Genomic DNA, 26,818 nt, shown 5'->3' with positions numbered 1-26,818 from the left:
TCAGAACATCAAGATCAAACTTTATTTCACCCAGAAACAGAGTGATAAAATGGCATTCTTCTCAGTTGCATTCTCTCCCACATTCTTGTCCTTCCACACAGGGCTGCTGACAGGTTGGCTGTTGGGGCTATTGTGCCAGGCATGGAGATTCTGCCCACTGGTTAAGAGACTTCACTCTGAGACGTTGGCTCTGCCCCTGCCTCCAGAGGTCGGCCCTTGTATTCGCAATAACTTAGTTCCTTCTGTAAGTATAGTAAAGTCCCATTAATCTGATGTTATCATTCATTACGAGAAGAGTGAAACACCAGTTGACAAAATGAGACTTTTTCCTAACATCGATGGTTCTTTATTGGAAAGTTCAGCTAATATTTGAAATGAAACAAACACTCAGAGACTCACATCATCCCATAAATGGAAGAAACAGTGAAACATGCATCCAGAGGCAACTGTGTTGACTAAAGCCCTACGTTGTTTCCCCAGGCAAAACGCAGCAAGGATTATAAAGTATGTGCCTCCCTCACATTAAAGCAATGAAAGACAATCATGTGCTTTTTTGCAAAAACCAGCACTTTCCAATGTTGTAGAAAAAGATGATGTGGTGGAAAAGTGTGGGTAGAGAGGCAATTCCTCCTGAAATTTCTGAACAAATGTTGTACCACATCTCATGGTATTCCCTTGTCAATTATATAAAAAAAAAGATTTCCTTCGCGAGCCTGCCTCTACACTACTTCCTCTGCTTTCCATTCTTACGGTTCATCTCACAGCTGCTGAAAACTAAGGATTACTCCTTCTGGCCTCAGCAACAAGTAAACAAACAGAAAATTCCTCTTTGAAAGCCTTGTCGCAAAGAGTAGTTAATGAGGACACAGAAATTATTGATTTAGGAGAAACACTCTCACTCAGAAAGAGAATTATGAGAATAACTGTCAAGTGGGAGTGACTATTTGCTATAACTAGCCCCTTTGGGAAACAGGAAGTCAATTAGTTTACTTCCCCGTGTCCTCCCTGTGACCAATGTTTTCTTGTTTGTTCCTCCTTGACTTCTAGTGGTTTTTATTACTATTTTCCCCTACTCAGAAGTTCAGCATTCTGCCTCTTGACTTTCCTTTACTTCACTGGTGTTCGGGGATCAGCTGCCACAGTGTTTTCAAAATGGCAAGATTCTTTGTATGAAGATCGGTATCATTCTATGGTACACGTTATTAGAAAGGCAAATTGCGGTAGGACACAAGGCACATTCGTTTGCCCATTGTCTGTGCTAGTTAAGAAAACTTGTGAGGAGGACTCAGAAAGGGTCTAGAATCCCGCACGCGGTTTTATGCTGTCCATCGGAACTGATGGTGTCCCCACTGGGAGTCTCACCACTTCTCTCTAGGCTGTTCTGAAGCTCCATGGTTTTTGGTGCGTTATAATGGGATATTTGGACAACGGGGAGAGGGGGCGATACAGTGTTAAAGAAACCCCCATGGCTGCGTACATTAATAAAAAGCATCAGAGAGATCGAAATCATGAAAGTCTTTCCTTTCCACAGTTGGATTCATTCCATTAAGTGGCTTCCAGGGGCGTCCAGGACATTTGGGGGAGTTTGTTTCTGGAAAATCAGGTATCAGTTTAAACGAAAGGATATTTGGCTCTATCTGGACTTCAGGGATCCAGGCATCATCATTCTGTGTGGGAGTTGGTGGTATACTAGTCATCAGAGCTGCAATGAGATCTAAGTCCTGAAAGTCAGAAAAGGTAACTGCTACACCTGGCTGGGCTAGGGAAGGGAGGCGCGTTGGCCTTCCTGTCTTTTCGTGTATCTGTGCAGATGTAGTACTATCTTCAGAAGAACTTGCCCAATGCATTGTTCTCCGATCATTGTGCCTCCCATGCTTTTTTTCTTTATGTTTACGTTTTCCATGGCCGCGACCATGCTCATATTAATGTCCATGGGCTTGGCCATTTTCCCATTGATGTCCATGACCAAGTCCATATCTCTCTTGATGTTCAAGATCATAGTCAAGTTCCCTTAGTAACCATGGCCACGTTGCTGTTGATGTCCATGGCCAAGACCATGTCTCCTTTGGTGACCATGGCCTTGGTCATGCTCATGTTTACGGCCAAGGCCAAGGCCATGTTTTGTTTGCTTTCCATGGCCCCAGCCATGTTCCCGAGTAGGTCCTTGTTCTTTTTCTGAATCCTGCTCTTCATCTTGTATAGGTGCCATGGAAGTGTGGGGTGGACTTACTGTTGCTACAGCCTTTGTTTCCGCCACTTGTACTGCTCGGAAAGGTGAAAAACCTGGAGGTCTTTTCATCATTGTGGTCTAAATAGGAAATATTAAGATGAATGCATTATTTTGAAATCACACTATCAATGAAGTTTGAAGGGACTCAAGCCTGGCATTGCTATCTTGGTTAACAATGGAGCAAGTCCTTGCCAGGTTTTAAACACTACATTAATGTTGCAGAAAGGATGAGAATGTGTATCTTTTCTTTTGATTGTTTTTATAATTTGTGGATATTGATTATTGTTCTTAATAATATTTTGCTAAGCTGGAGTATTTTCTTCATCTGAAATATTTGGAAGGTTGAACTACATAATCTCTAGGGTTCCTTCTAAGCCTATGATTATGTAAAGCCATGGCACATTATTTATTAATTGATATTATATCTATTGGCACAATTACTGTTTTTATTTAAATTTTTCTTAAATTTTATTTATTTTTAGAGAGAGGGATATGGATGGAGAATGAGAGGGACAGAAACACTAAGGTGTGGTTGCCTCTTACACACCCCCTAGTGGGGATGTGGCCTGCAACCCAGACTTGTGCCCTGACTGGGAATTGAACTGGAAACCCTTTGGTTTGCAGGCCAGCGCTAGTCCACTGAGTCACACCTGCCATGGCACTGCTTTTATTTTAAAAGGCTCTAAATGGCTTTAAGAACTGCATATACATGAAGTAGATATCCACAGTCACTTTGTCGGGCTGAAACACATTAGAACATGTTCACAAACTTGAAACGCAGCCTTTGTATAATGTTTGCGTTAGACTACATACATGCCTACACTTAGCAAAAACCTAAATCAGAAAAAAGGGAGAAGAGGCAACTTCCACGGAAGATACGGGTTATTTCTTCCTGCACTTTCACTGGTAGCAAGAACATGGTGGCTGGAGGCAGTGTTCCGTGGTGCAAAGAGCATGGTCTTTAGAGTCAAACAAGCCAGACCCTAGTTATCAGCATCATGTGAACGTGAAGGGCTCTGATTTGATCTAGACTTGCATCTCAGTGCCACTAGCTTCACTTTTCCCATCCCTAAAAAAGGAATACCAACAATCTCATAGAGCTGGGAGGAGAAAAATAAGTGTGAAATCCTCAGCACAGTGCCTGGGACACAGGAAGCACTTGTTGATGATATCAGTCTCTCTAGGATCTCAGCATCTTTGTAATTTTTGGCGTCTCGCTCTTGACAATAGGAAAAGTATTACTTACCTGCAAGGGTCTCTTAAGAGTTAGAAACTAATGCTTCTCAGACTTGAACGTGGGTATGCATCCCCTGGGGATCATGTTAAAATGCAGGTGCGGATCCAGCAATGTGGAGTGGAGTCTGGGATCTGCACTTCTCCCAAGCTCCTTGCATGTAAGCAGATGCCAAAGGAGCATCTCAGGCACACCTTGAAGCTGCATAGCTAGTGTCAGCTGTCCTCAGCAGGGGCTGCGCTTCACTAAGAGAGAGCCTGCTGAAGCATCGAACACTGACAATGTGTGGTAAGTGACTAAGGGGACTGCTCTTTTCCCTTCTAGTCATCAAAAAGAGAGGCCAGCAAGGAAATGTGAGAGTTCTCCCCGTTTTAAAATTGTCCTCCAATATATTTAAATAATGGTTCATTTTTAACCCCAAAATAGAGCTTTTCAGAATGATCAAAATTTAACCAAGGTGACTGCAATTAGAATCATACCTTTCCTAATGTTTGACAGTTGACTGTAGGGTAAATTTTTTTCTCCCAAGGTACCACAATAACATCAGCAGTGCAGTCTAGAATTTCCTATCCATGAAAACAAAAGCCAAAAGAGAAAACAGTGTTATCCATGAAACACTTAAACAAATTTAAAACATCAAGTAGATTTCCAGAGAATAAGTAGAGAGTTGCATTACTACGCACTCCAAGTAAATTGATCTCGCAGTCTTCAGTCAACTCTTTATCACTCTCCTTGGAACATTTAGTTTCCCTGGCCATGAACTCAATAGAATATCTTTTTCCAGCCACCACCTGGAAAATAAATTAGCACAAAATAGCCACTTAATTAATATTGCATAATAAATAGTATGTTTTTACCCTAAGGAAACTGAGGGGAGAATATTAAAATTTTAATTACACGCTGACCAGTTGAGAGTTATACAGAAAAAGCACAGATGTTTGACAACTAAACTTTTAATTTGTATGCCTGTGCGAAATATTTGGCTATTGGTTTGTCTTGTCTCCTTTCCTACATAGGAAAAGAAAGAGCAGGCTATAATTTTTGTTTTTATACTTTTCTGAGTTTTATTGTTCAATAGCTGAAAAATTTATTTGTCATTCAAGTGTTCTAATCAAAATGAAGATGAGTAGGAAGAAAAATTTAAACATTTTCTTTAAGTCTGCCTTAGTGTCCTGCCAAATATTGAAACAGAGAAATATTGAGTTAATGTCACTATAGAAGTTATGTGGGTTAAATTATGTGATTAGGACAATTATTGGGTTGGCCTGGAGTTCATTTTTTTCCTGTAAGTTGGCTCTAATATTGCTAAGTTGTCTTTACCATCATTCATAATTTTGTCAGATTGCATTATGACAGCTGTCACATCAGCATTCCTTAAAAAAACTTATCAAAATTGGTGAATTTTTGTGTAGTCATTTTCATATTAAAGATGGAAGAAAATAAGAAATATTTCTGCATATTATGCTTTATTGGTTCAAGAAAGGTAAAAATGCAACTGAAATGGAAAAATGATTTCTGCAGTGTATGGAGAAGGTGCTGTGACTAATCGAACATGTCAAAAATTGTTTGCAAAGTTTCATGCTGGAGAGTTCTCACAGGACGATGCTCCATGGTTGGTAAAACAGTTGAAGTTGATAGTGATCAAATCAAGACATTTAATTAAGAAAAATCAACTTATACCATGGGGGAGATAGCTGACATACTCAAAATATCTAAATTAATAAAGTTATTGTTAAAAATGAAAAATGTGTATTTTTATTTTACAGGGAAAACCACACGAACTTCTTAGCCAACTCCATATTTTGATTTTCTAGCTGATTCTCCTAAGTTTCTGTATATTTAGAAACCATTTCTAGCTCTAGCAATAGTTTTAGTCATTACAGTGCTGTCTCCATAATTAACATTTTATGGTCCAATTTATTTATTTATTTTTATCTGGAAGAGGCACAATTTATTATTAAAAATATTAAACTCATGCTTTTTAAAGTCCTTTGACTACAACAAAATCCCTAGTTTTTATAAAGTCATTTTAAAATGCCACATTTTATATCTCTTACAATTGAAAAATATACTTAGTAAAAATTATTTTAAATTATATGTTAAAAAGTTAGTTGATATGGCCCAATTTCTAGTCCAAGTTATACAATACTTAATTCTAGGATTTAAAAATGTGTGTGTTTGTGTATGTTTGTGTAGTATTATATACTTGTCAAACCAGAATGTATCAATATATCTATTGACCTGGGGAGATGACCGTTATTTTAGAAAAATAAAATCGCAGGGTCAGGATATAACCTCATTTGAAATGACAACCACAGCAGTCTTCCCTGTCTCTTTGTGTTTTTTAAAAGCATGGAGAAAGTGTGGTGGGAGGAGGAACAGAGGAGCAAGGGAACAGAGTCACAGGAAGACCCACGCTCCTCTCTGGAGTTGTTTTGCTGTGAATCATGGTTAACGTTTTAATAGTTAACTTTTAAAACTCCAAGTGTGTGTGTGTAAATGGGGGGAAAGGCTCTAGGAGAGTTGCAGAGTCTATATTTTTGTGATTGTAAGTTTTCTGGCTCATTTCAGAATACATCTTAATCCAATTTTTACAACAATAATGTTGATCTAGGTAATGTTGCCTAAGAAACTTAACAACATGTGACACAACATGTGACACAAACTGCAACTGATGGCTCAACTCTATTCAAGGTCCAGAAGAGGGAATCAAGTCAATGTAAATCTTCTGTTTTAGGGCCTTAAGATCACATCCATAATGCCATTATTATCAAGTGTAATTTTTTATCAGAAGTCTTCCTGCTTAAATCATCCTGCTCAAGTGTTGTTTTTCAAGTAGAGAATACCATACAGAAAAATAAATTTTAAATGCATTAAAAATTTAAATAAATAAATATTCTCAAACTATATATTCATTGGATTTGAGGATGAGGAAGGCTGTTCTTAGGTGATAAAGAGTAGAAGGAAATCTAGAGGAAAATATGTCTAAATTTGTCCAGACAAAAATGAAAACTGATTCTAAAAATCATAGCAAACAAAGTAAAAAGACAACAGGAAAAATTTGTTAGAGGATTAATATTCTTATGCATATAAAGCTGAACAGTAAAAAATAAACAAAAGGCATGAACAGGTATTTTGAAAACTAAGTAAAAGTGGTCATTAAGCCTGAAAAAAAAGTTTACCTTTGTTGATAACCAAAGATATGTACATTAAAAAAGCAATGAAACAGCATTTTTAATCTGTCATATATTGGCAAAGGTGAAAATCAGCAATGATACTTGGTATTGGGTGCGCATGCGGCGCATTCAGCCTTAATCACTGTTGGTAGGAATAGAACTCCAATCAAGGTGACCAATGTCTTATACCCAGGTGGTATGAATGTAAATTGGCATAATTGCAAATAGTTTGGTGATATGCATCACAAGTCTTGACATAGAGATAAGCCATCATATTTCCAGTACTTCCTTTTTTAAAAAAATATGAATATGTACATACTCTTGAACTATAATCATCTGAGCAAAGACAGGGAGCAATATGAGCAACAGCAAGGACAGGGGCAGTAGAGCTAGGGCAAAATAAATGGTCTGTGACAGACATTGCAATTATTCACATGTGCGAACAGAGGATTTAAGAAATATTTGGTATATGAAATATGAAACCAACTTGAAATAGACATGCATCCAAATAGGACTCAATATGCAAAGCCAACACAAAACTAAATCTGTAACATAAATCCTTAGCAATTTGGAGATTGGCTTTTGGCAAATTCATCATATGGTAAATGGATTTCCAGTTGCTTGGCTACTTCCATCAGGGCTTCCTCGAATGACCATGTCAGACAGCCAAATTGCTCTCTTTAAATGCAAGAATCAGTGCAGATTCATCTCATGAGAAAGTTTGAGATTCTCACGTAGTCCAGATTTGGTAAGTGAAGGAATGTCAGTTCCCTTCAATTCACAGCATTACCTGTCGTGTCGTTGCTCCCCTGGCATCACACACGCACACACGCATACACATCCATGTGCTAGAAGGTGGATTAGTTCATTTACAGAGAGCTCTAAGTACTAAGAGGATAGACAGCCATGTTTGAGAGTGAGTCGTTCTCTCCTGACAGCAAACCTCTGACATGCAATGTACAGCGGAGTACTAGACTATTCCTGCATCATGAAGAATAAGAGAATTTCACAAGAAAGCAGAAGAAAAGCCAACAAACCCAAGAGTAGCCTGCATGGGTGTACCCTGTGAGAAGCCTGACGTGGATCAAGTGCCAGGGAAATGAGGGAGAAAAGGTTGTGGTGTTTGGGACAGGAATCAGAGCCTGAGTAGGAGAGAGGGCAGAGTGTCATTTTTGAGTATTTTAATGCCATTTGCTTTTCTTTTTCCCCAGTAGCACGACTACTACAGGAAATTAGAAGATGAAACTCAACAGCCCATTGTGCCATCACCTAAAGCCACCACTGTGCATAGCTGGAGGCATTTGTGTCTTTTCAGCAGGAGTTTCTGTAGTGTTTTATAACACAATTGACAACAGAATGTACATTCAGTTGATGGCCGTTTTTATTTTGTTCACTGTATGTTTAACACAAGGCGTTTACCACATCAAGAAAGCCTCACAAAGATGCTTTATGATTGCAGCTTGATATTCTAGTCTACATTATTAATCAATTTGATAGTTCATCATTTCTTCTTTTATAGTTAGTGCTGCAATGAATATCATTGTCTATAAAGACTCTGTTTTAGATTTCTAGAAATTCAATTACTGAGCCAAAAATGTGAGCATTTTTGGGAGAAGGTGTCTTTTTCCCCTTTCAGATTACAAAGCATGTTGGTTTGCTCTAAGATTTTCATTCTATTTTGATTACTTTTCTTTAGCTCATAATTAGGGGGGCCAGGTTTGAAGTTTATAATAGGAATGTGTCCTTGAATAGAGGAGTCCTACAACGTTGGAGTTGGAAGCCGTTTGGACTTGTCTCACCCAGCCACTCAGTGTCCACACGGGAGCACAGAGACTGAGAGAGTGCGAATGACTGCGCAGGGCTGCCCCTCAGGACACGAGGGGCAGATACTGCGCTAGAACTGGGCCTCCGGACCCCCAGGCAGGGCTCTTCTTGTCCTCTGCTAGCAGGGCATGCAAGGGAAGACGAATCCTCAGAGGGAACATGTGTGGGCTGGAAGGACACCCAGGCAGGGGGGAAATGACATGGAGGGGAGAGAGTGAAGAGTCTGGGTGATGACAGACTGACCGATGTGGCTGAGCCCAAGGCCCTAAGTGATGCTATGTAAGAAACGAGACAGGAAAGGCAGCGCGTAAGTCCTGCTCTTCGTAGAAAAAGCCCTACCTTTTATTAATTATGTAATAGTTGCTAGAGTTTATATAACACTTTCGAGTTTGAAAAGATAGTGTACTGACATATATTATCTTATTTGATCCTCACACCTGTCCTTTACAGACAGAAAATGAATAGAATGTCCTCAATGATTTGTCCAAGATCACACAGCAAGCATGCACTGAGGCTGGGACTTGAAATTCAACTTCCTTTCATGAGGTATAATACTGTTTCCCAACCCAGAGCCAAGATTCCTGGCATATTAGTAAACAATTTGCACACAGACTACAATATCACTGTTTTTATAGCATAATTTACACACCTGTACTGTTGCTTTCTTCACAGTATCAATCTTGAAATAGAAAGTTCCGTTATTCTCTGCATTAAGCTTTGCGATGGAATGATTCAGGTGCTCCGCCAGCTCTGGGCTGTCCACAGGTATCTTTTTGGGGCAGCCACGGCAAATTATGGTAGGTAGTGGTATAAAATCCTCCCCTGAAAGAATCAGGTTTTCAGTCAGCATGCGGCAGAAGGAGCAGTCTAGCTCAGGACCTCTTCTGCACATGGTCCAGCATCCAGCACGCATTTACAGAGGGCCATGTGGCAGCCCCAAAGCCCAGTAGCGAGTGGGTGGAGGTTGTCTTTCTCACCCTCCTCTTACTGCCTGGCCTCCTCTCCTCTCCTCAGAGTCAAGTGTATTTAGGGAAACCTTCAATTGGTAGGTGTTAGTTTGTGACTCAATCAATATGCTGCATTTTTTCTAAGTTTTTGCATTTTTGATAGAAAATGTAAAAAAACAATTTTTAATGTAAAAGGAATGACTGTCTAGTGGGAAAATTGTAAGTCCTATGATTCTGGTGATCGGGCAGCTTCAGTGATGTTTCTCATTGTGGAAGTTAAGCAAATATCTTCCAAGTATGAGAAAAACCAATACTTGGTATAAGTAATACTGGCTTCACCGTAAACTAACATTATCTCTCTTATCCCCTGTTATAACATGCAGGAAAAATAGTCTTAAATTGAAAGGATTTTATCCTACATGATTAAAAATGATATACTGTTTCCCCAATTCACAGCACATGAGAGGAACATCTTATTCATAAGGAAGACCAGATGACATTGTATCTGGAGGCCAGCTTTGCCCAAGGAGCATAAATCTTTCCCTCTGTCACCTATTTCCTTCTGGCACTTGTAAAGCAGTCTCAATTGCATGTGCTACAGCACAGCTGTGCAGAAGTGGGGAACAATGTTCTCAGAAAGGTCTGATGATCATATAGACTTGGTGACATATCATGTGACCCAAAGCACAGTTCTTAGGAAAAGACCTAGCCAGTTGTCTGGGATCCACATATGCTATTAGAGCACAAACACATGTTATCCCATACCTGGAAAAACATCACATTTCTGTGAGAAGGAAGTAATTCTTCGCTGAGCATCCATGTATACACGATCTGTACATTCACCAATATCCTAGTTTTTAAAAAGAATTTAAATGCATAACTTAAAAACATTTTTAAGAAACTTTAATGTAGACAACTAGTAAAATTAAATATATGATGTCAATTAAGCATAGAAAACCAAACAAAATGTAGTCCTATTACAAAGGAGAGAATAAGAAACACTTAGGTATTAGCATCAATAACAATAAGTGCATATACACAAGCACATGGAAACATGAAATAAGATGACATGAATACCTAATATAGAAATAATCATATAATTGAGTGGATAAAAAATTTTTTTTAAAGGTATAGACTTCAGGTTATATTAAAGACAAAATTGATGTACTACATATTCAAGAATAATATCTTGTAATATAAAAGATAAAGGAAGATTAAACATAACAGGTGAGCAAAGCTTTACAAGGCAAATACAAAGAAAAAATCTAGAGTATTATTAATATTGGACAAAGTAAAATTCAAGGTAACAAAATAATTATGATGGTAGTAAAAAAGACAGTTCTATTTTTATAAAAGTTGTAGTCTAAAACCATGAAGTCAAAGTACAGAAAGAAGATATATGAATATGATGCATGATATAGATATATGAATAGAAATAGATTAAAGTAATGGTGGTGGGAAAATTTAATATGTAACTATAAACCTAAGGCAGACTAAGTAATAAAAAATAAATAAAATCATAGAAGACTGGAGCAACATAATAATTTATTTAAATGGTATTTTCATATGCTACATATGATTTAAATGATATTTTTATAAGTATGATACAGATATTTTCAATTGCTCTCCCATCAGGTCACAATAAAGGCTCAATCGATTTTTAAATCAAAGACAATACAGGACAAGTACTTAGACCTCAGAGCCAAAAGAAAGAAAATATCCTTTGGAAATATAAATACACTTGCCTAATAGTGTCTTCCTTAAATGAGGAAAAATATTTAAAAAAAAACAAAACAAGAAAATACGAATTTTTAAAAACGTCAGAGCAGCATTTAGAGTTTAATCATCACTTTATATGCTTTTGTAATTTAAAAAGGGACAGGCAAAAATAAAATATAAAATATAAAGAGAGAGGCAAGAAACAAATAAAAGAACCTCAAATCTAGGTGTTTATCTCTAGAAGTTAGAAAAGGAAAAGAAGATAAAAAGTCTTAAGCAAAACAAATAGGAGAAAACAATAAAGCAAAACTCAAGAACTTGAAAACAGAAAGCACTAGCATTAATAAATAATCCACATGATTATTCTTGGGGTAAGGAAAAAAATATCAAATGCAGAAAAGGCAACATAGCAAAGCTTTCAGAGAAGTATAACAATATAAGAGAATAATTATGAACAGTCTATGCTAATTTAAATCCCCCCCAAGTGATACTTTTCTGGAAAATTATAAATAACCAACACTGATTTAAAAACAGGAACAAAACTCAACACCAAAAGCACCAACAATCCAATTAAAAATGGGCAAAGGACATAAGTAGACACTTCTCCAAAGAGGACATAGAGATGGCCAATAGACATATGAAAAGATGCTCGGTGTCACTAGTCATCAGACCATCTCACACTGGTCAGAGTGGCTATCATCAATTAATCAACAATAATCAAGGTTTGTGAGAATGTGGAGAAAAGGGAGCCCTTGTGCACTATCAGCAGGAATGCAAATTGGTGCAGCCACTATGAAAAGCAGTATGGAGTTACCTCAAAAAATTAAAAATGAAACTGTTTCATGACCCAGCGATTTCACTTCTGGGAATTCATCTAAAGAAACCCAAAACACTAATTAAAAAAAAATATATGTACTCCTATGTTCATTGCAGTGTTAATTACAATAGCCAAGATTTGGAAGCAGCCCAAGTATCCATAGTAGGTGTGTAGATAAAACAGCTATGGTACATTTATACAATGGAATGCTACTTGGCCTTAAAAAGAAGAGAATTTTACCCTTTGCAACAGCATGAATGGACCCGGTCAGCATTATGCTAAGTGAAATAAGCCGGTCAGACATATACATATGATTCATTGGATTCCATATGATTCACATAATTCATTGGATTCCATATATAATTTCTCTCGTAAGTGGAATCCAATGAACAAACTGAACTAACAAGCTCTGGGAAGGGGGTTGAGGGGATAGAGAGATTGAGCAAAAAAAAAAAAAGAGACAGAGAAAGAACTCATGGACAAAGGCAACAGTGTGGTGACTACAGAGGTCGAGTGGATGGAGGTGGAAGAGGTTATAGGAGAATAAATGGTCATGGAAAAAAATAAAATTATATAAAATAAAAAAGTTAAATGGCCCAATTACTAAAGAACTAGAAAATGCTATCATTATTTTCAACTCCCTTTCCTCTTCTCACCTCCAAACAACATAGATGTTTTATAGATGAATAATCTTTAACATTAAAGAAACATATAGTTCCATGCCTCATAAACTGTCTGAATACAGAAAATAGTGGCAAACTGCTGAACTCAAAAACAGAACGCAGCAGGAAAAGACCAAGACCAACTATGACATTCACTGACTCCATGAACGAAGTCATAGAAATAGCTACAGGCCCTCAGCAGAGCTGCTGAGGTCAGGACAGTGTGGCCACCACTCATTCGTAGGGTCACCAGGGATCAGAGTGGACTCAGCTGTGACTCACACCCAACTCATTCTATAAAACTATAATCTGAATAGCAGAACTTGAAAAAACAGAATGCATGCACACACACCCAGAAAACTGTCAAACCATTTTTACTTATAAACATAGATGTGGAATTCATAAATAGACTAGAAATAAAATCCAAATGCATATTTAAGAAATAATTAACTCTCCTGTACCTCCCAGTCTCCTGACACTGGGAGTTTCTCCCACCACTGTAACCCCCATAGATTTTAATAGCCAGAGGCTTTTCCCACACTGGAACCCTGGGTTTCATGGTCTGCCTCATTCCCCTGTTTTTCCTCCTGAGTTATCCACACACAGATGTGGGACCACTAGCCTCCATCTTGCCTGCCTGGTCCTCCAGCCACCACCTTGCTGCACGACGTCTCCGCCGTGGCTGCCTGTCTTCGCCCCTCCTACCAATCTGAATGAATGTTTCCTCTTTAACTCCTTGGTGTTGGATTTCCATACAGTTTGATTTTTCTGGCAGTTCTGTTTTTTTGTTTATTTGTTTTTTTTTAATTTGTTGTTGTCCTTCTCTTGGTTGTGCGAGGAGGCTAAGTGTATCTACCTATGTCTCCATCTTGGTCAGAAGTATAACAGGAGGTGTTGATAGAAGACTTGATTGACTCAAAATAACAAAGTTAAATAGTAGCTAAAGCATATATATATTTTTTTAGCATTTTTCTCTTTCTCTCCTTTTTTACTACTTTTTTATTATGGAAAATATATGTAACATAAACATTGCACTCCCCTGATAGCATTCTTTCATGTGCTTATTGGCCATTTATCTTCTTTTAAAAATTAAAAAAAAAATTTAATGCTCACCCAGGGATATGTTTATTGATTTAGAGAGAGAAGAAGGCACAGAGAGAGAGAGAGAGAGAAGCTGAGAGAGAGAGAGAGAGAAGCACTGATGTGAGAGAGAAACACTGATTGTTTTCCTCCCATAGATGCCCCAACCAAGGGTCAAACCTGTAACCGAGGTATGTGCCCTAAGTGGGGATCAAATTGGCAGCATTTTGGTTTATGGGACTGTGCTCCAACCAGCTGAGTCACCCAGCCAGGGCTGTATACATCTTTAAGAGAAAAGTTTATTTTTAAGTCCTTTGCCCATGTGAAAATTAGGCTGTCTTTTTGTTATTGCATTGTAGGGGTTCTTTTTATACTTAGCATATTAAATCCTTATCAGATATTCCATAACCCGATTTCTCCATTTTGTAGGTTGTCTTTTCATTCTCTTAATAGTCTTTTTTTTAAGTTTTTTTTCCAGTTATGAAGTAAATGCATGCATGATTAGAAACACTGGCAAGTATTAAAGAGTTCCAAAAAATACAAAGAATAAAAAAAAAGGCACCCATGGTTCCAACTGAAAACTAACTATGCTTCATATTTTGGCATATTTTTTCCATCACTTAAAAATTTTTTGTAAGAGTTTATTTGAGCCAAAATAACAACAATTGATGGAGAGCAAGATGTCAGATGCTCCCCTGCATCTCTTTTCATTTTACATTTACTTTATATATTTGAATGAATCTGTATGTATAGTTTTGAATTCTATTTTTTGTGTTTTACTTAATATATTATAACCATTTTACTAAGTCACTAAGAATCTGTAAACATAATTTTAATGATTTCACATATTCTACTGTATAGATACACAGTAATTTATTTAAACAGTCCCTAATGTTGAAAAAAGTTATTTCCAAAGTTGTTCTATTAGTAATGCTGAAATTAACATCTTACTGTCCAGATATCTCATTTTCTTCCCATATAATCGAGTTTTAGAAGTAGAATAATGGACTACAGTGCTCGCAGCAATCTCTTGCTTAAAGCACAGCCTTCTATAAAGTGCAAATATTCCTGGAAAGGTCATCATGCTTTAGTCATCGGAACAGGCACTAACTACTCTTTTAACGTAATTTTGGAACTGATAACAAGATATAATCCTAAAAAGTGATAGAGGCTCAGGATGTCTTTATTAAAGGTAAAGGAAGGCGGGGGGAAAGTAAACAAACAGAGATAAGGCCAACGTTAGGGATTGTCCTGCGTAGAGCTCAGGAGCACAGGGAGGACGCTGAGCACAGGGGGATGAAAGGGAGACAGGAGAGTGTGAACACAGGAACAGACAAACTTGGCATGGCATCATTTCATCTCAGGCCCTGGGTGCATCTGTAAATGCTTATTGCAGGATATACAAGACTTTTTGACCAGGTGGGTAAGGCAACTGGACCAGTAACACAGTGAATGTGACTGAATTCATGAATGTCATCTAAAATTTTAGTGACCAAGTCCTCCTATATGGCTGAGTATTCCCACTCCATTTGAACACCAAAGGCTAATAGCTTTATGATTAGATTTTGGCCTACTTACACCATTGAGAAGGAACTTGCAGTCTGGAGTTAAGAACAGAAAATTCTCTCTGGAACAATTAGTTTGTTCAATTGTGTAAGTAACTTTATAGTTCCATCCAATTACCATCTGAAACAATTTTGAATTGAATAGTTAGAACACAGTTTAAACATTATTCAGTGTTATGAGGAGCTTAGAATACTGCCAGGCATATCACATGTACATAAAAATATAAATTATTATTTTATATTAAAATTATTTATTTATAGAGAGGGGGAGGAAGGGAAAAAGTAAGGGAGAGAAACACTGATGCTTGAGAGAAACATCAATTGGTTGCCTCTCACATGCCCCCCAACTGGGGACCTGGTCGGCAACCAAGGCATGTGCCCTGACCAGGAATCAAACTGTTGACCTTTCCATTTCTGGGATGACACTCAACCCACTGAGTCACACCAGTTAGGGCTATAAACTATTATTACTAGGCAAAAGTCTGACTGAATAAATATTAAGCACTTTATGACTCTCATACCTTTCAACACACACACACACACACACACACACACATACACACACACACACACTCCTACACACCTGAAAATGAAAAGAAATATATAGGTGAAATTACTGTATTTCCTTAATTAATTCCCAACAATATTTCCTCTGCCAGACAGCAGAAAAATAATGTCCTATGGAATTTTGTGAAATATTAATAATGCTCTTCTAGATGGTTAAAGAAAACTTCAGAGCTTTAATGGTCCTTACTGGTAGATTCTCAGGTTCCCAGATTGTCAGGCAATAAGTTTTCTGCTTTTTCGTGGTCTAGCCCTACATGGATAGCTGAATATAAACATAATGGAGCAGAACATGTGTCTTGCATGAAGGCAAGTTGGAAGGTCTATTAAAAGCAGAGAATGTTACTGACCAAAGTGATTCCCTCATAATTAGACGCTGAAATACAAGAGATACAGAAACACTTAATGAACAGAGTCAATGAAAAAACCAGATTTACAAGTATTGACATTTTTTTTCTGAAGATATGAAAACTATACTTCAGAGGGTACTCATAAATCTGTGCCAACCTTTTGGGGTACTGTTTAATATTTTGGAGCCATGTTTGACTCATATAGCTAGGTGATGATGTAGTTTTCTTAAAACCTTAAGGCCAGGCTTGGCTGGTGTGCTTCAGTTGTTTGGAGCGTCATCCATATACAGAAAAATTGGGTGTTCCACTCCCAATCAGGGCACATACCTAGGCTGTAGGTTCAGTCCCCAGTCGGGGTTCATGGAAGAAGCAACCAAGTGACGTTTTTCACTCACATCATTGTTTCTGTCCCTATCCGTTTCCTTCTCTCCCCACCCCCCTCTAAAATCCATAAGAATATCCTTGGAGGATGAAATAAACCAACCAACCAACAAACAAATAAATACTTTTAAAAATCCCTTAGGGCCTGAAAGATCTTTTCATTTCACCATCTCCAAGAAGTATATGTAATGCTAACTACCCATATATTAAAAGCAATCCCAGAGCAAGGGGTCTCATCAGCCCTGCATTCCTCCTTTACCTATTGCAGTATCTGAATCACTTTGATTATAGAGAAAGCTCTTTCTTTGCCCCCTCTGTTCTCTCACCACCAGCCATGGAATCATAAGTTTTCTTTTGACCAATGGTGTATTTCAAGTAATTAAACCTTAAACATAAAGATCTAACAAATTTTAACAATTCTGTGCAAAATAAAAACAAAGAACAAACCTGTTTCTCGGCCCTTTTTACTTCTTTAAGAGCAAAGAGGTGAGAACGATCAGTGTGGTTGTTGAAATGTTGAATGGCATGTCTCAGGACGGGTTCCAAGTCAGGGCTGGTAGTTGCTATGGGGTGCACACAGCCAAAGCATTCATACTGAGATGTCACCATGGGGCCAGCGCCTTGACAAGGGAAGAGTAGGCAAAAGGGCAACATTAACGAACAAAACCCCCGTTCAGATACATTGCTCTAAATAAGTAACATAACTTCAATGGCCCTAGTAAACAAAATTTCTAATAAATTCTAGTATGCATTAGAAAAAGAGAACATAAGCCTACTTTTTAATCCGTCAGAGGAGAAACCCTATCATTGACTTAGAGACATCCTGCATGCATAATATGGTGCATAATTATTTTATGCACAAAAATAATTATTGTGAATAAACATAATTATATAATTATGATATTATTAATTATAATTATTATAGTTATATAATTATATATTTAATCATATTATATAGTATATTTAAAATATACTATATAATATACTTAAATGCATATATTTATCTATTATATAATATAACATGTTTATATTATATATAGATACTTATTATATATAAATATATTATACAGTTATTATATAATAGCATAATTATTAATTATTATAAAAATTACCTTATATTATAATTATATAATTATTATATTATATTATTATTTATTATAATTATGATATTATACTATTATTGTGCATAAAATAATAAAATTATTTTAAATGTATTTAAAGGTCATAGTAAATTATAGAAATAATACATGAATTTTATAAAATTATAAAAAAGTATATTGAATAGTTGTGTTCAACTATTTGTAAACTTATAAAAAAGTAAAACTTTACACATATATGATTATATTTCAGTGTTAATTTAATCTCCTTGATGCCTTGTTCAGGGTTTAATATGTTTTGTGTCAACTCAGTTGAACAAACGTGTCCATATCTTGCACACGCTGTAATATGCCAGGTGCTGAGCCAGGCTACACGGACACGTTACTTCGTTAGTAATGGTCACTGTGGTGATGGGGTTGGGCAAAGCCCAGTGGGAGAGGTAGAACTGTAGATGGGCATTTCCAATATAATTCGGCAAGAGCTTGGAAAGACCGGGGCCCAGAGTGAATTCGGGACAGACTTTCCTGAGGAGGAAAGGCCTGCGCCAAGAAGGGTGAAAAGCCGACAAGGCCAGCTGGGCAGCAGGAGGCGCGGCGCCTGAGACGAAGGTACACAGGGCTCCCAGGTCAGCAGGGGCGGCAGTGTGGGACGTGCTGTGCACGCGCTTTACCAGAGCTTAAGGCGGGAAGCAGGGAGTGGTGACTGAGGTGGGGACAGTTAGCAGAGAGAGTCCTGTGCTGCTGAGCCTGGGCCTCACTCTGGAGGCAGGGGTGACACCCTGTTCCAAGGGTCACGGGCTCCTTGGGGAACCTGATGTAAGCTATGGCGCCCCCTCCAGGGAAATGCGGGCACGCGCAACGCTCTCCGCATGGTTTCAGGGGATGCATAGCCCCGCTGACCTGAATTAAGAATGGTCAGCGGTACCCGCGGGGTGCCTCTGAAGGGTTTTTTAATGAAATGGTAAATATTAAGACAGGAGTGAGTTTGCATTACGTTTCCAAGTCCTGTTTACAACTCCCCCTGCAACTGTCCCTTGGCCTTCACTGCCATAAGTCTGTGTGCCAGCTCTCCTCGCCGCTCCCCTGGCAGAAGCTATGCTGCATCGAGTTGGTGGGCAAAGTTAAAACACCGGAGGGCAATTGCATGGGAAGGGTGAAAGAATTTGTGACGGCAGAACAAAGGATCGATGATCACGGCAGGTGAAAAGCAAGACAGAGAAGAGAAGAGAAGAGAAGAGAGGCCGGTTTGCTGACCTCAAGGGCAGCTCTGACTGGGGTCAGAGAAGTGATGGAGCAGCCTTTTGAGAGTGAGAGGAGAAGGGACTGATGCAAATTCAGTTTTTCTGGGGGCTGATGATTTTCTACCCTGCCCAAACATTTCTACGGAAATTTTAAAAAATAAAAGGAAGATTAAGTTTTTAAATCAGAGATACGTTCAGCCAAAAAGGCTTCAGATAAGGGATTGTGGATCTAATAGTACTGTGGACTTAGAAGTTTCACGAAGCGCTTTTCCCTCATAGTATACAAGTGCTCTGCTCTGGATCATATGAAAACTTGCTTATGAGCTAGAGTTCTTAAACTGCATAATGAAAAGCTGCTGCAAAAATTAGTTTCTTTGTTTGTCATTTCTGGTTTTTTTTTCTTTCAATGCCACTTCTTGCAAGAACTGAAGCTCAGGGGATGATTGGTTTTTTGTAGGTTGCAAGCGGATGACTAAGAGAGGCTAGAGAAATTGCTCCTCCACTGATGTTCAAGAGTGACATTGGAGACACTGTCCTGGAGCCCCATACGCTGAAACCCTATCTTGCGGGAGGCTAGTTCTGAGCTTGCTTTTATGATCGACATTACCTAGATGTGCCCATTGTTCTGCACCCAGGCGCTCTGCCACCATACTTACAGGGTCTATATACCAACTCTGCTAAGGGCTAGCTGTGGGATCTTGGGCAAGGTACTTTACTGTCATGGGCCTCAGTTTCCACATCTGTAAAATGAGAATATTCACACTCGCCTCATAGTTCTGTGGTGAGGATTGAAGACGTCAGCATACGTGAGGTGATTAGAACTGTGGCTGGCAGTAAGTGCTCAATAAATGCCAGCTATATACTCTTATTCTGATTATCCTTAATGCATTATTGTGACTGTACCTGCAGGCCTATCCTCTGGCTCAGTCTACAACAGTCCTCTGTGGGGATCCCCCTTTATAGGTAAGGAAAAGGGAAACTGGAAGGGTTAAGAGCTTTTGAAAGATTTCAGGCCAGATCGGACTTCCAAGCCCGGCTCTTCCCTCTGGAGCATGCTGCCCACAATCGGTGGCAAGTGATATGTTTTCTAGTCCTTTCCCAGGGCTCTAGCATATGCTAATACAACGCCGCTCTCCAGGAAGTGGGTCAGGTTAGTGCTGAGGAGATAGATGACAGGCAGGAGCCTGGCCCCAGCCTCTGGCCTCTGCCACCCCCAGCCTCTAAACACCCACCAAGGCTGCAAATGGCATTGCTACAGCCACCCTGCTCCCTTGGGAAGGAGCTTTGTCTAGGTTATGCTCCTGGCCTCACAGGGAAATGGTTCATTTCCTTCAGGGCGGCTCCGCTGGATATGTCAGCTACCTGGAGTAATCTGGCAGGTCTGGCTGGCCACGGAGAATTTTGTATTTCCTCTTTTCCCCACGATCGTACTGCATTCTCCTGTGGCCTAAAAGCAAGGAAAATCAAAGAAGGAAGACCATTTATCTTAATCTTTCAATGGAGAAGTGCACCTAGTGCTGTTGCTCAGTGTGGCTTTCCTTTTACCTAGCACTTGTCAAGATTTTTTCCTAACAGAGTTTTGAGACATAAGGATGAATGTTTTGGTAGCCTAATCATTATTATTTACTAGACATTAATATTCATGGGGCATTGGGAGGAAAGGCAGTATACATGTCGGGGCTCTAATGTAATTTTATGTGTGGAGCTGTGGAGACACCTCTTTTTCACCAGGATGAACACAGTGTCCTAGAACCAGCCGGCTCCACTCTCCTCTTGACGTACATTTCAACCTCGGCATTCACGTGCACGCAGAGGGCAGGTGTTCTGACATTAACGGGGTGAGTCCGTGCACTGTGGAGAGCGCGGCTTGCTTCCTGGCAAAAACCATCTGCAGCCTCACTCACTTGCAGCGACACACATTTGTTAGGCTCTTGGTTAAGATAGCCATTGTTATCAGAATCAGGCCCTGTCATAATGGATCCCCTTTTGTCTTCCAACAACCGGATGAGGTCAGTTTTGCCTCCTTTTTACAAGGGAGCCCGTGGGTTCAGAGTGGTCAGCCAGTTGGAGGCCGAGCAGGACGGAAACTCAGGTCTGTGCAAATTAAGCACCCATGGTATCCCTCGCCAGCCTTCGATCTTAGCCCAGGATCCATCTGCCCACTGTCTGGGACCTGGCCCGTGTGCCCCAGTTGGTCAGTAGAGCCCCCTCCTCATGGGAAGTCTTTCTCTACACTTAATGTCTGGCCTCTCCATGCCCTTTCTGTCTGTGCAAGAACACAGACATCAAACATTTTGACTTTTCTTAGCACTTGAGGGTTTATGTGCACCCCGGCCCCCCTAAACACGCTCAGCACTACGCATCATCCCCAGCACTAGTGGAACAATCTGGCAGGCCCGCGGAGAGAACGGGAGGTTCCGGAGCCTGCACTTACAGCCTGCTCAGCTTCTTTGTAGTCACAGTCCTGCCAGGTTTTGCCGCTTTGAACAGGGCAGTTGCCCTCCTTGACTTGGTACTTGATGGAATAGAATAGCTTCTCTTCCATCTCCTGAAAAAAAGCCACCAAAGATACATAGGGTTTATCCAAATGACCAACAGCAAACCTTTTGAGTGGGATTGGTGCAATTATAATAGTTGGTATTGATTTAATTCAATCAGAACTAAACATTTATTAAAAATACTGAAAGTTCAAAATACTTGGAAGAATGTTCATAATATATTTATAAATATATATTTTTAACTCATGAAGTAGTTCTTAGTAATAGCCCATTTTTGTAGACACCAATTTATATATACATATGTGATTTTATTTAATAAATTTGAAAAGATTTTATTTATTTATTTTTAGAGAGTTGGGAGGGCTGGAAGAAAGAGAGAAGTGCAACATCGATTGGTTGCCTCTATAATCACCCCAACCAGGAACTAGCCCAGCACCCAGCCATGTGCCCTGACCTGAATTTGAATTGGTGACCTTCCCCATTGCAGGATGATGCCCAACAATTCCAGTCAGGACATTGTATATATATGATTTCAAAAGTCTGGAAAGTTATGAAGCAAAGCTGTTAAATGTTTGTCTCTCACTCTCTTCTTTAAACTAACATTTTTGTATTTGAATTATTTTTGAAAACGTATTTCCTTTACAATTAGAAAACAACCACACAAAAATGAGTACTTTTTCATTTTTGAAAAAAATGTCAAATTATCACTGATGGTGCAATTAGTTATGAGTGATTTTAATATTTTTATTTGCTTTGTTTTGTTTTCTACTTTTTTCTTGCATATCACAAAAGAATAAATTGAACTATTAAAGTTCAAAGGTTCTGAGTTGGATGAACATTCACATGCATGGTCCAGGCATGTTGCAGCAGCAAAGGACCTGAAAGGTGATGTTGTCCAGTCCCTCATGTCGCAGGCGAGAGAAAAGAGGCCCAGTTGATAGGATATAATAGCCTAGGCAGCCTCCCACCTAGGAAAGGCCAAGCCAGCCCAGATCCCGGGGCTCCTGAGTCCCAGGTAGTGTTCTCCCTGAGCCTGCGCTCCTCAGAGTATTTGCATCTGGCAGATGAGGGAGTCAAGCAGGATCATCTCTGAGGATCCTTCCCGGTCTCAGATTTCGATGAAGCACTAGGTGGCAGTGGTATGCATAGCAAAGTAAAGGCGACTTTGTGGACCCTTTAGAACAAAAGAACACATTTGCCATGGATGTCAGCCAATGAGGATGACACCATTAAATGTGGCTGAGGGCACCAGGGCTCACATGATGACACCAGTTTGTAAAACAGACTGGCTCAATTTCACTTTCAGGAAAAAGAAATGCCCACTGGGCTTTTTTCTTTCATCTCATCATGTCCAATGGCTGAATTTTTTCTTCCACCGAAATGATCTATCATAGAGACACAGTGGAATTCATTTAAACAAACTGCTAAAAGTTTGTATTTCGTTTTGTTAAACTTTGGTTTTGTTTTTTGCTTTTTCTTCAAAAGTAATTTGCTTTCTTTTGCAGCCACAAGGCAGATTTCTGGTTTCAAAATAGGATACATCAAGAACAAACATATCCCCCTCCCATACCATCCATCTTCATAGTCACCAATACAAGAAATCCTTCTGGAACAAAGCAAGTGACTAAACAGGTATCGAACCACTGAATCTACAAGTTAATACATAACCTGCGATGGCAGAAGACACAAGAATTTCCCCCAAAGAAAGATTTTAATTTTCCAAATATAACAGCGTCTAAGAGGATTCTATATGAATAAAGAAAAGTCGTTTATTCCTGGGTTGATGGCAAAGAGGGATAATTCACTGGCCTCTGAGGGAAGCTGAAACTCTTAACTAGTAAACAGATCCAAATTGAGAATTTCTACATTTCTTTAGAAAACAGAATCAGAATTCCTTTTTAGAAAACGAGGATCCTTGTGGAATGTCTTTACTTCCTATTTACCTAATGTTGTAACAGTGAAACAGACACTGGATGTGGGTGACAGCCCCACCACGCTGGACGCGGGACGTTCACACATAGGCTTTTGTTTAAAAGCTCAGTAGGTTGATTGACAAAGCCAGAGCAGCTTGTCATATGATCCTATTTGGTGCTTTTCCTCCCACGGTCCGAGATCATTATATGGATACAGCCGAGGACCGGGCCCCGACTTTCCGGAAAAGGAGCACAAAGAAAACTCAGGGCGGTGGTGGGGTCACCACGTCATCCGTGCTCTGGAACTGGAAACAGAAGGTGGCCCATGCAGACAGCCACGAGAGAAGGAGCTGGAGAAAGCTGATGGAGAGTGGCCCAATGTGTGAGCGAGAACACTGGGCTTGGGATGGCAAGGGCGCTGCACAGAGAGCATCCACGGGACCAAGTACTCATGTCCTTGCGGTGTCACTCCCTCAACGAGCTATTCTAAGGTGTCTAAGACACCCTAGTCCGTATGTGATAATAAATAGATGAGGTATGTAATAACTCAGTGTGCTGAGTATGCATCCGTTGTGTGGAATGAACCACCACAGAGAAAGATACGCACTACCAGGCACATTCTTTAAGTCTTCTTGTTTTGGATTTGATTTCTTTGTTTTCAAGGCTATCCAGCCTAACTCTTCTGAGGGATTTCCTTGAAGAGAAGAGTGGTCCACTGAGACTGTTTTGCTTAATCTTTCCTTTATCAAGGGATGATGATTGACTTTAAAGAAAAATAAAGTTAAAGGTTGCTTAATTTTCATTTTCCATATTAGTTGCACCATTGTGAATGTTTTCATATAAACAAACCCCCCCGAAACAACAACAAAAAATCCCTTCAATAGTTTTTGATGCATCCACTTGTTGTATCCTCGAGATGTTCCAGATGTTTCCAGGCAACTCAGTAGTTTATGGGCTGTTGATTTGCCCAAGGAGCAAAGGTCAAAATCAAGTTTTTTGTTTGGGATATGAAAGTGTCCAGTTTTCCCTATGGGATTCACGATCTGCACAATGTTTCTTTCTCTCCACATCATTAACCTTCTGTGAAGCTCTACCAGGCCACCTAGGTATGCCTGGTCACGTTCACCATTCTTTACTTGCTTATCTGATTTGCTTTGCCTACTGGACATTGCACTTCAAGAATCTGGTTGTTGTTGGTTTTCAATGAGGGTGGCAGGGGTTCATGACGGAGAGGGAAGAAGCAGAACTGCTTTCACTGTTGCTGCCATCGCTTCAGCTAACGCCTGGGCTTAGGCAGTCTCTTCTATTTGCAGGTCTCTCCATTCTGGAGTCATTGGCGTTATCCTCCCCCTCCCCGATTCCTCCCCATTTTCAGCATAACGCAGATCTTCCATGATAGACCTTAGAGGACCTTGCTGTCTCATCTGGGACTGTGTGGAGCTGCTGCTGGAGCTGGAGCTGGAGCTAGAACTGAAGCTGGAGTGGAACTAGCAGGACTGGGCTGTCCAGAGCTGGGCTCCAGCAGAGGGAAGGTGGCCCAGGCCAGACCAGAGCCACACAGGGATAGTCCGGGCCCGCGTCCCAGGGAGCGGGCTGTAGGGACAGCTGCCAAGCTCCTCCAGACCCCCATACCCAGCTGAGTCTTTCCACACACTGCCCATAGATCCTACCCCTCTGGGTCTGGAAGTGTGTATTCCTTGGAATCACACATCCTGCCAGGATTTATCTTCAACCTGAGTGTATGAACCAGTGATTGAAACAGTATTCAAACCCAACAGGCCATTGCTATTACCCTTGATATGTTCTGCAATTAGGACTTTTGCGCAGATATGTTGTCAAATTCAGGAAAACTATGTTAATCTCATGTGACTCCTCTGAGATGTACTTTGCTGCCCCTCATTTACCCCAGCTTTACTGTGGTATAATGGACAAATAAAAATTGTACGTGTTTAAGATGTATAAAAAGGTGATTCGATAGATGAACACATTGTGAAATGATTACCACAAATCAGCTAATGAACACATCATCACCTCACAAAATTGCCTGTTTTGTGCGTGTGGTGAGAACGCTCAAGGTCTAGCCTTTTGGCAAATTTCAGGTAAACAATACAGTATTAACAGCTCTAATAACCACGCCGTCCGTTAGATCCCCAGGACGGATTCACCTTGTACATGCAAGTCTGTTCCCTTGACCAACGTCTCCCCACTTCACCCACCCCAGAGCCCCTGGCAACCACCATTCTCTGTTTTGCTTCTGTAATTTTGACTTTTTTAAATTTTACATATAAGGAAATTACATAGTATTTGTTAGATGTACCCCCTTATTCACCCCCGCCTCGTTAGAGGTCTGAAGGTCTTTATGTTTTAGTCGGAGGCTGGTCACCCAGCAAATCCTGCTGCTAGGCCTGAGTCCGTGGATTCTCCAACTCTGCATAGCCCCTTGCAGATGACTCCGCTACCTTTCTGTCGGTTCACCCCAGGACACTTCTCATCTCATCACCCAGGAAGCCAGTCTCGGTAGCCTGAAGACTAGTCATGCCCTGCGTCCACCCCGAGCCCAGAGAGTGGGATTGGTGTTTTGTAAATGCTGTAAGCTTCTACTTTTGCTTACCAGTTCTTGGGTGATGTGTGTGTGTGTGTTTGTGTGCGCGTGCGCACACACACGCGCGCACGCATATACATCTGTGTGTGTTTCTCAGTTTTCAAATGACAGCACAAATCCCAAATGACCTCAAGGCTGAACACAGCTCACTCACCGTCTTGTTGACTTCAGTTATGCGATACAACACAAACTGGTTGCCACTTTCGCTTCTTCTGTTATATATCTTCAGAGCAGAGTCCACAGCCTTAAATACATCCTCATCATTGCAGTCCATTTCCTCCGAGTGGTACTCCTGGGTTAAACTTAGTAGCAGCTTGGAGCAAAGGAGAAGGATAGCAATTAACTTCATGATTGAACAGTCTCCTTCTAGTAGTTTCACCAATAATTGGGAGCTACTCTAGATGCTGATGTTAACTCTCTTCAGTCTCTTATTTACTCTGTCTGCCCTTTCTCTGCCTTAGCACCTCACAGGCCTCTTGGATTCCTGCTGCCACCCACTATTTGACTTAGTAGCAGAGGACAAATGGCTCTGCTGGCTTATCCAAGCAGATCTCTGGCTGGCACATTACAACACTGGGGTCAGTGACAACAGATGCTTGTTTGCATTTGGGAATCACGTGGGAGCACAGAACAAATTTCTGGGCAATTGCACAACTTTGTATAGCAAATCAGAACAGAAACTAATAAAGGAGGGGAAAACAACACCAACCCCATATTATTTTCTTTTCCAAATGAGTTTCCCAAAGCCATTTATGAGAGTCACTACATGTGACAACAATGCCACCATGTGCAGACACCTTTCCAAAAAAATGCCTTTGCACACCCAGGGAGCCCACGCACAGGGACATAGTGAGTGCAGGGAGTCCCACCCCAGGACATTGGCACAGCTAAGCGTAAAAAATGGGTATCCTGTCTGGT

The 26,818-nt window shown here is 40.0% G+C and overlaps 1 protein-coding gene across 2 annotated transcripts; it reads right to left on the bottom strand.

The window, feature by feature from the left end:
- Nucleotides 1–26,442, bottom strand: LOC129079863 (kininogen-1-like). 2 transcript variants are annotated; one of them, XM_054585088.1, is made up of 11 exons: nucleotides 26,055–26,442; nucleotides 21,322–21,435; nucleotides 20,250–20,334; nucleotides 16,997–17,169; nucleotides 15,268–15,375; nucleotides 10,177–10,261; nucleotides 9,114–9,286; nucleotides 4,148–4,255; nucleotides 3,944–4,030; nucleotides 2,231–2,308; nucleotides 1–242 (listed from the first exon to the last, which is right to left on the bottom strand). In XM_054585088.1, exons 1-11 carry the CDS (start codon nucleotides 26,247–26,249, stop codon nucleotides 162–164), a joined length of 1,287 nt encoding a protein of 428 aa, XP_054441063.1. In that variant the 5' UTR covers nucleotides 26,250–26,442; the 3' UTR covers nucleotides 1–161. The 2 variants fall into 2 exon arrangements, with proteins under 2 accessions (XP_054441063.1, XP_054441064.1); XM_054585089.1 differs by lacking the exon at nucleotides 2,231–2,308 and having other exon boundaries at nucleotides 26,055–26,441.
- Nucleotides 26,443–26,818: the final 376 nt, after the last annotated feature.

The sequence above is a fragment of the Pteronotus mesoamericanus genome, unplaced genomic scaffold (genome assembly GCF_021234165.1).
Source record: "Pteronotus mesoamericanus isolate MK-2021 breed Mesoamerican mustached bat unplaced genomic scaffold, CSHL_Meso_final contig_82, whole genome shotgun sequence".
Lineage (NCBI taxonomy): Eukaryota > Metazoa > Chordata > Mammalia > Chiroptera > Mormoopidae > Pteronotus > Pteronotus mesoamericanus.
The sequence above is the reverse complement of the archived record's forward strand: the minus strand, read 5'-3'. Positions and strand labels throughout refer to the sequence as shown.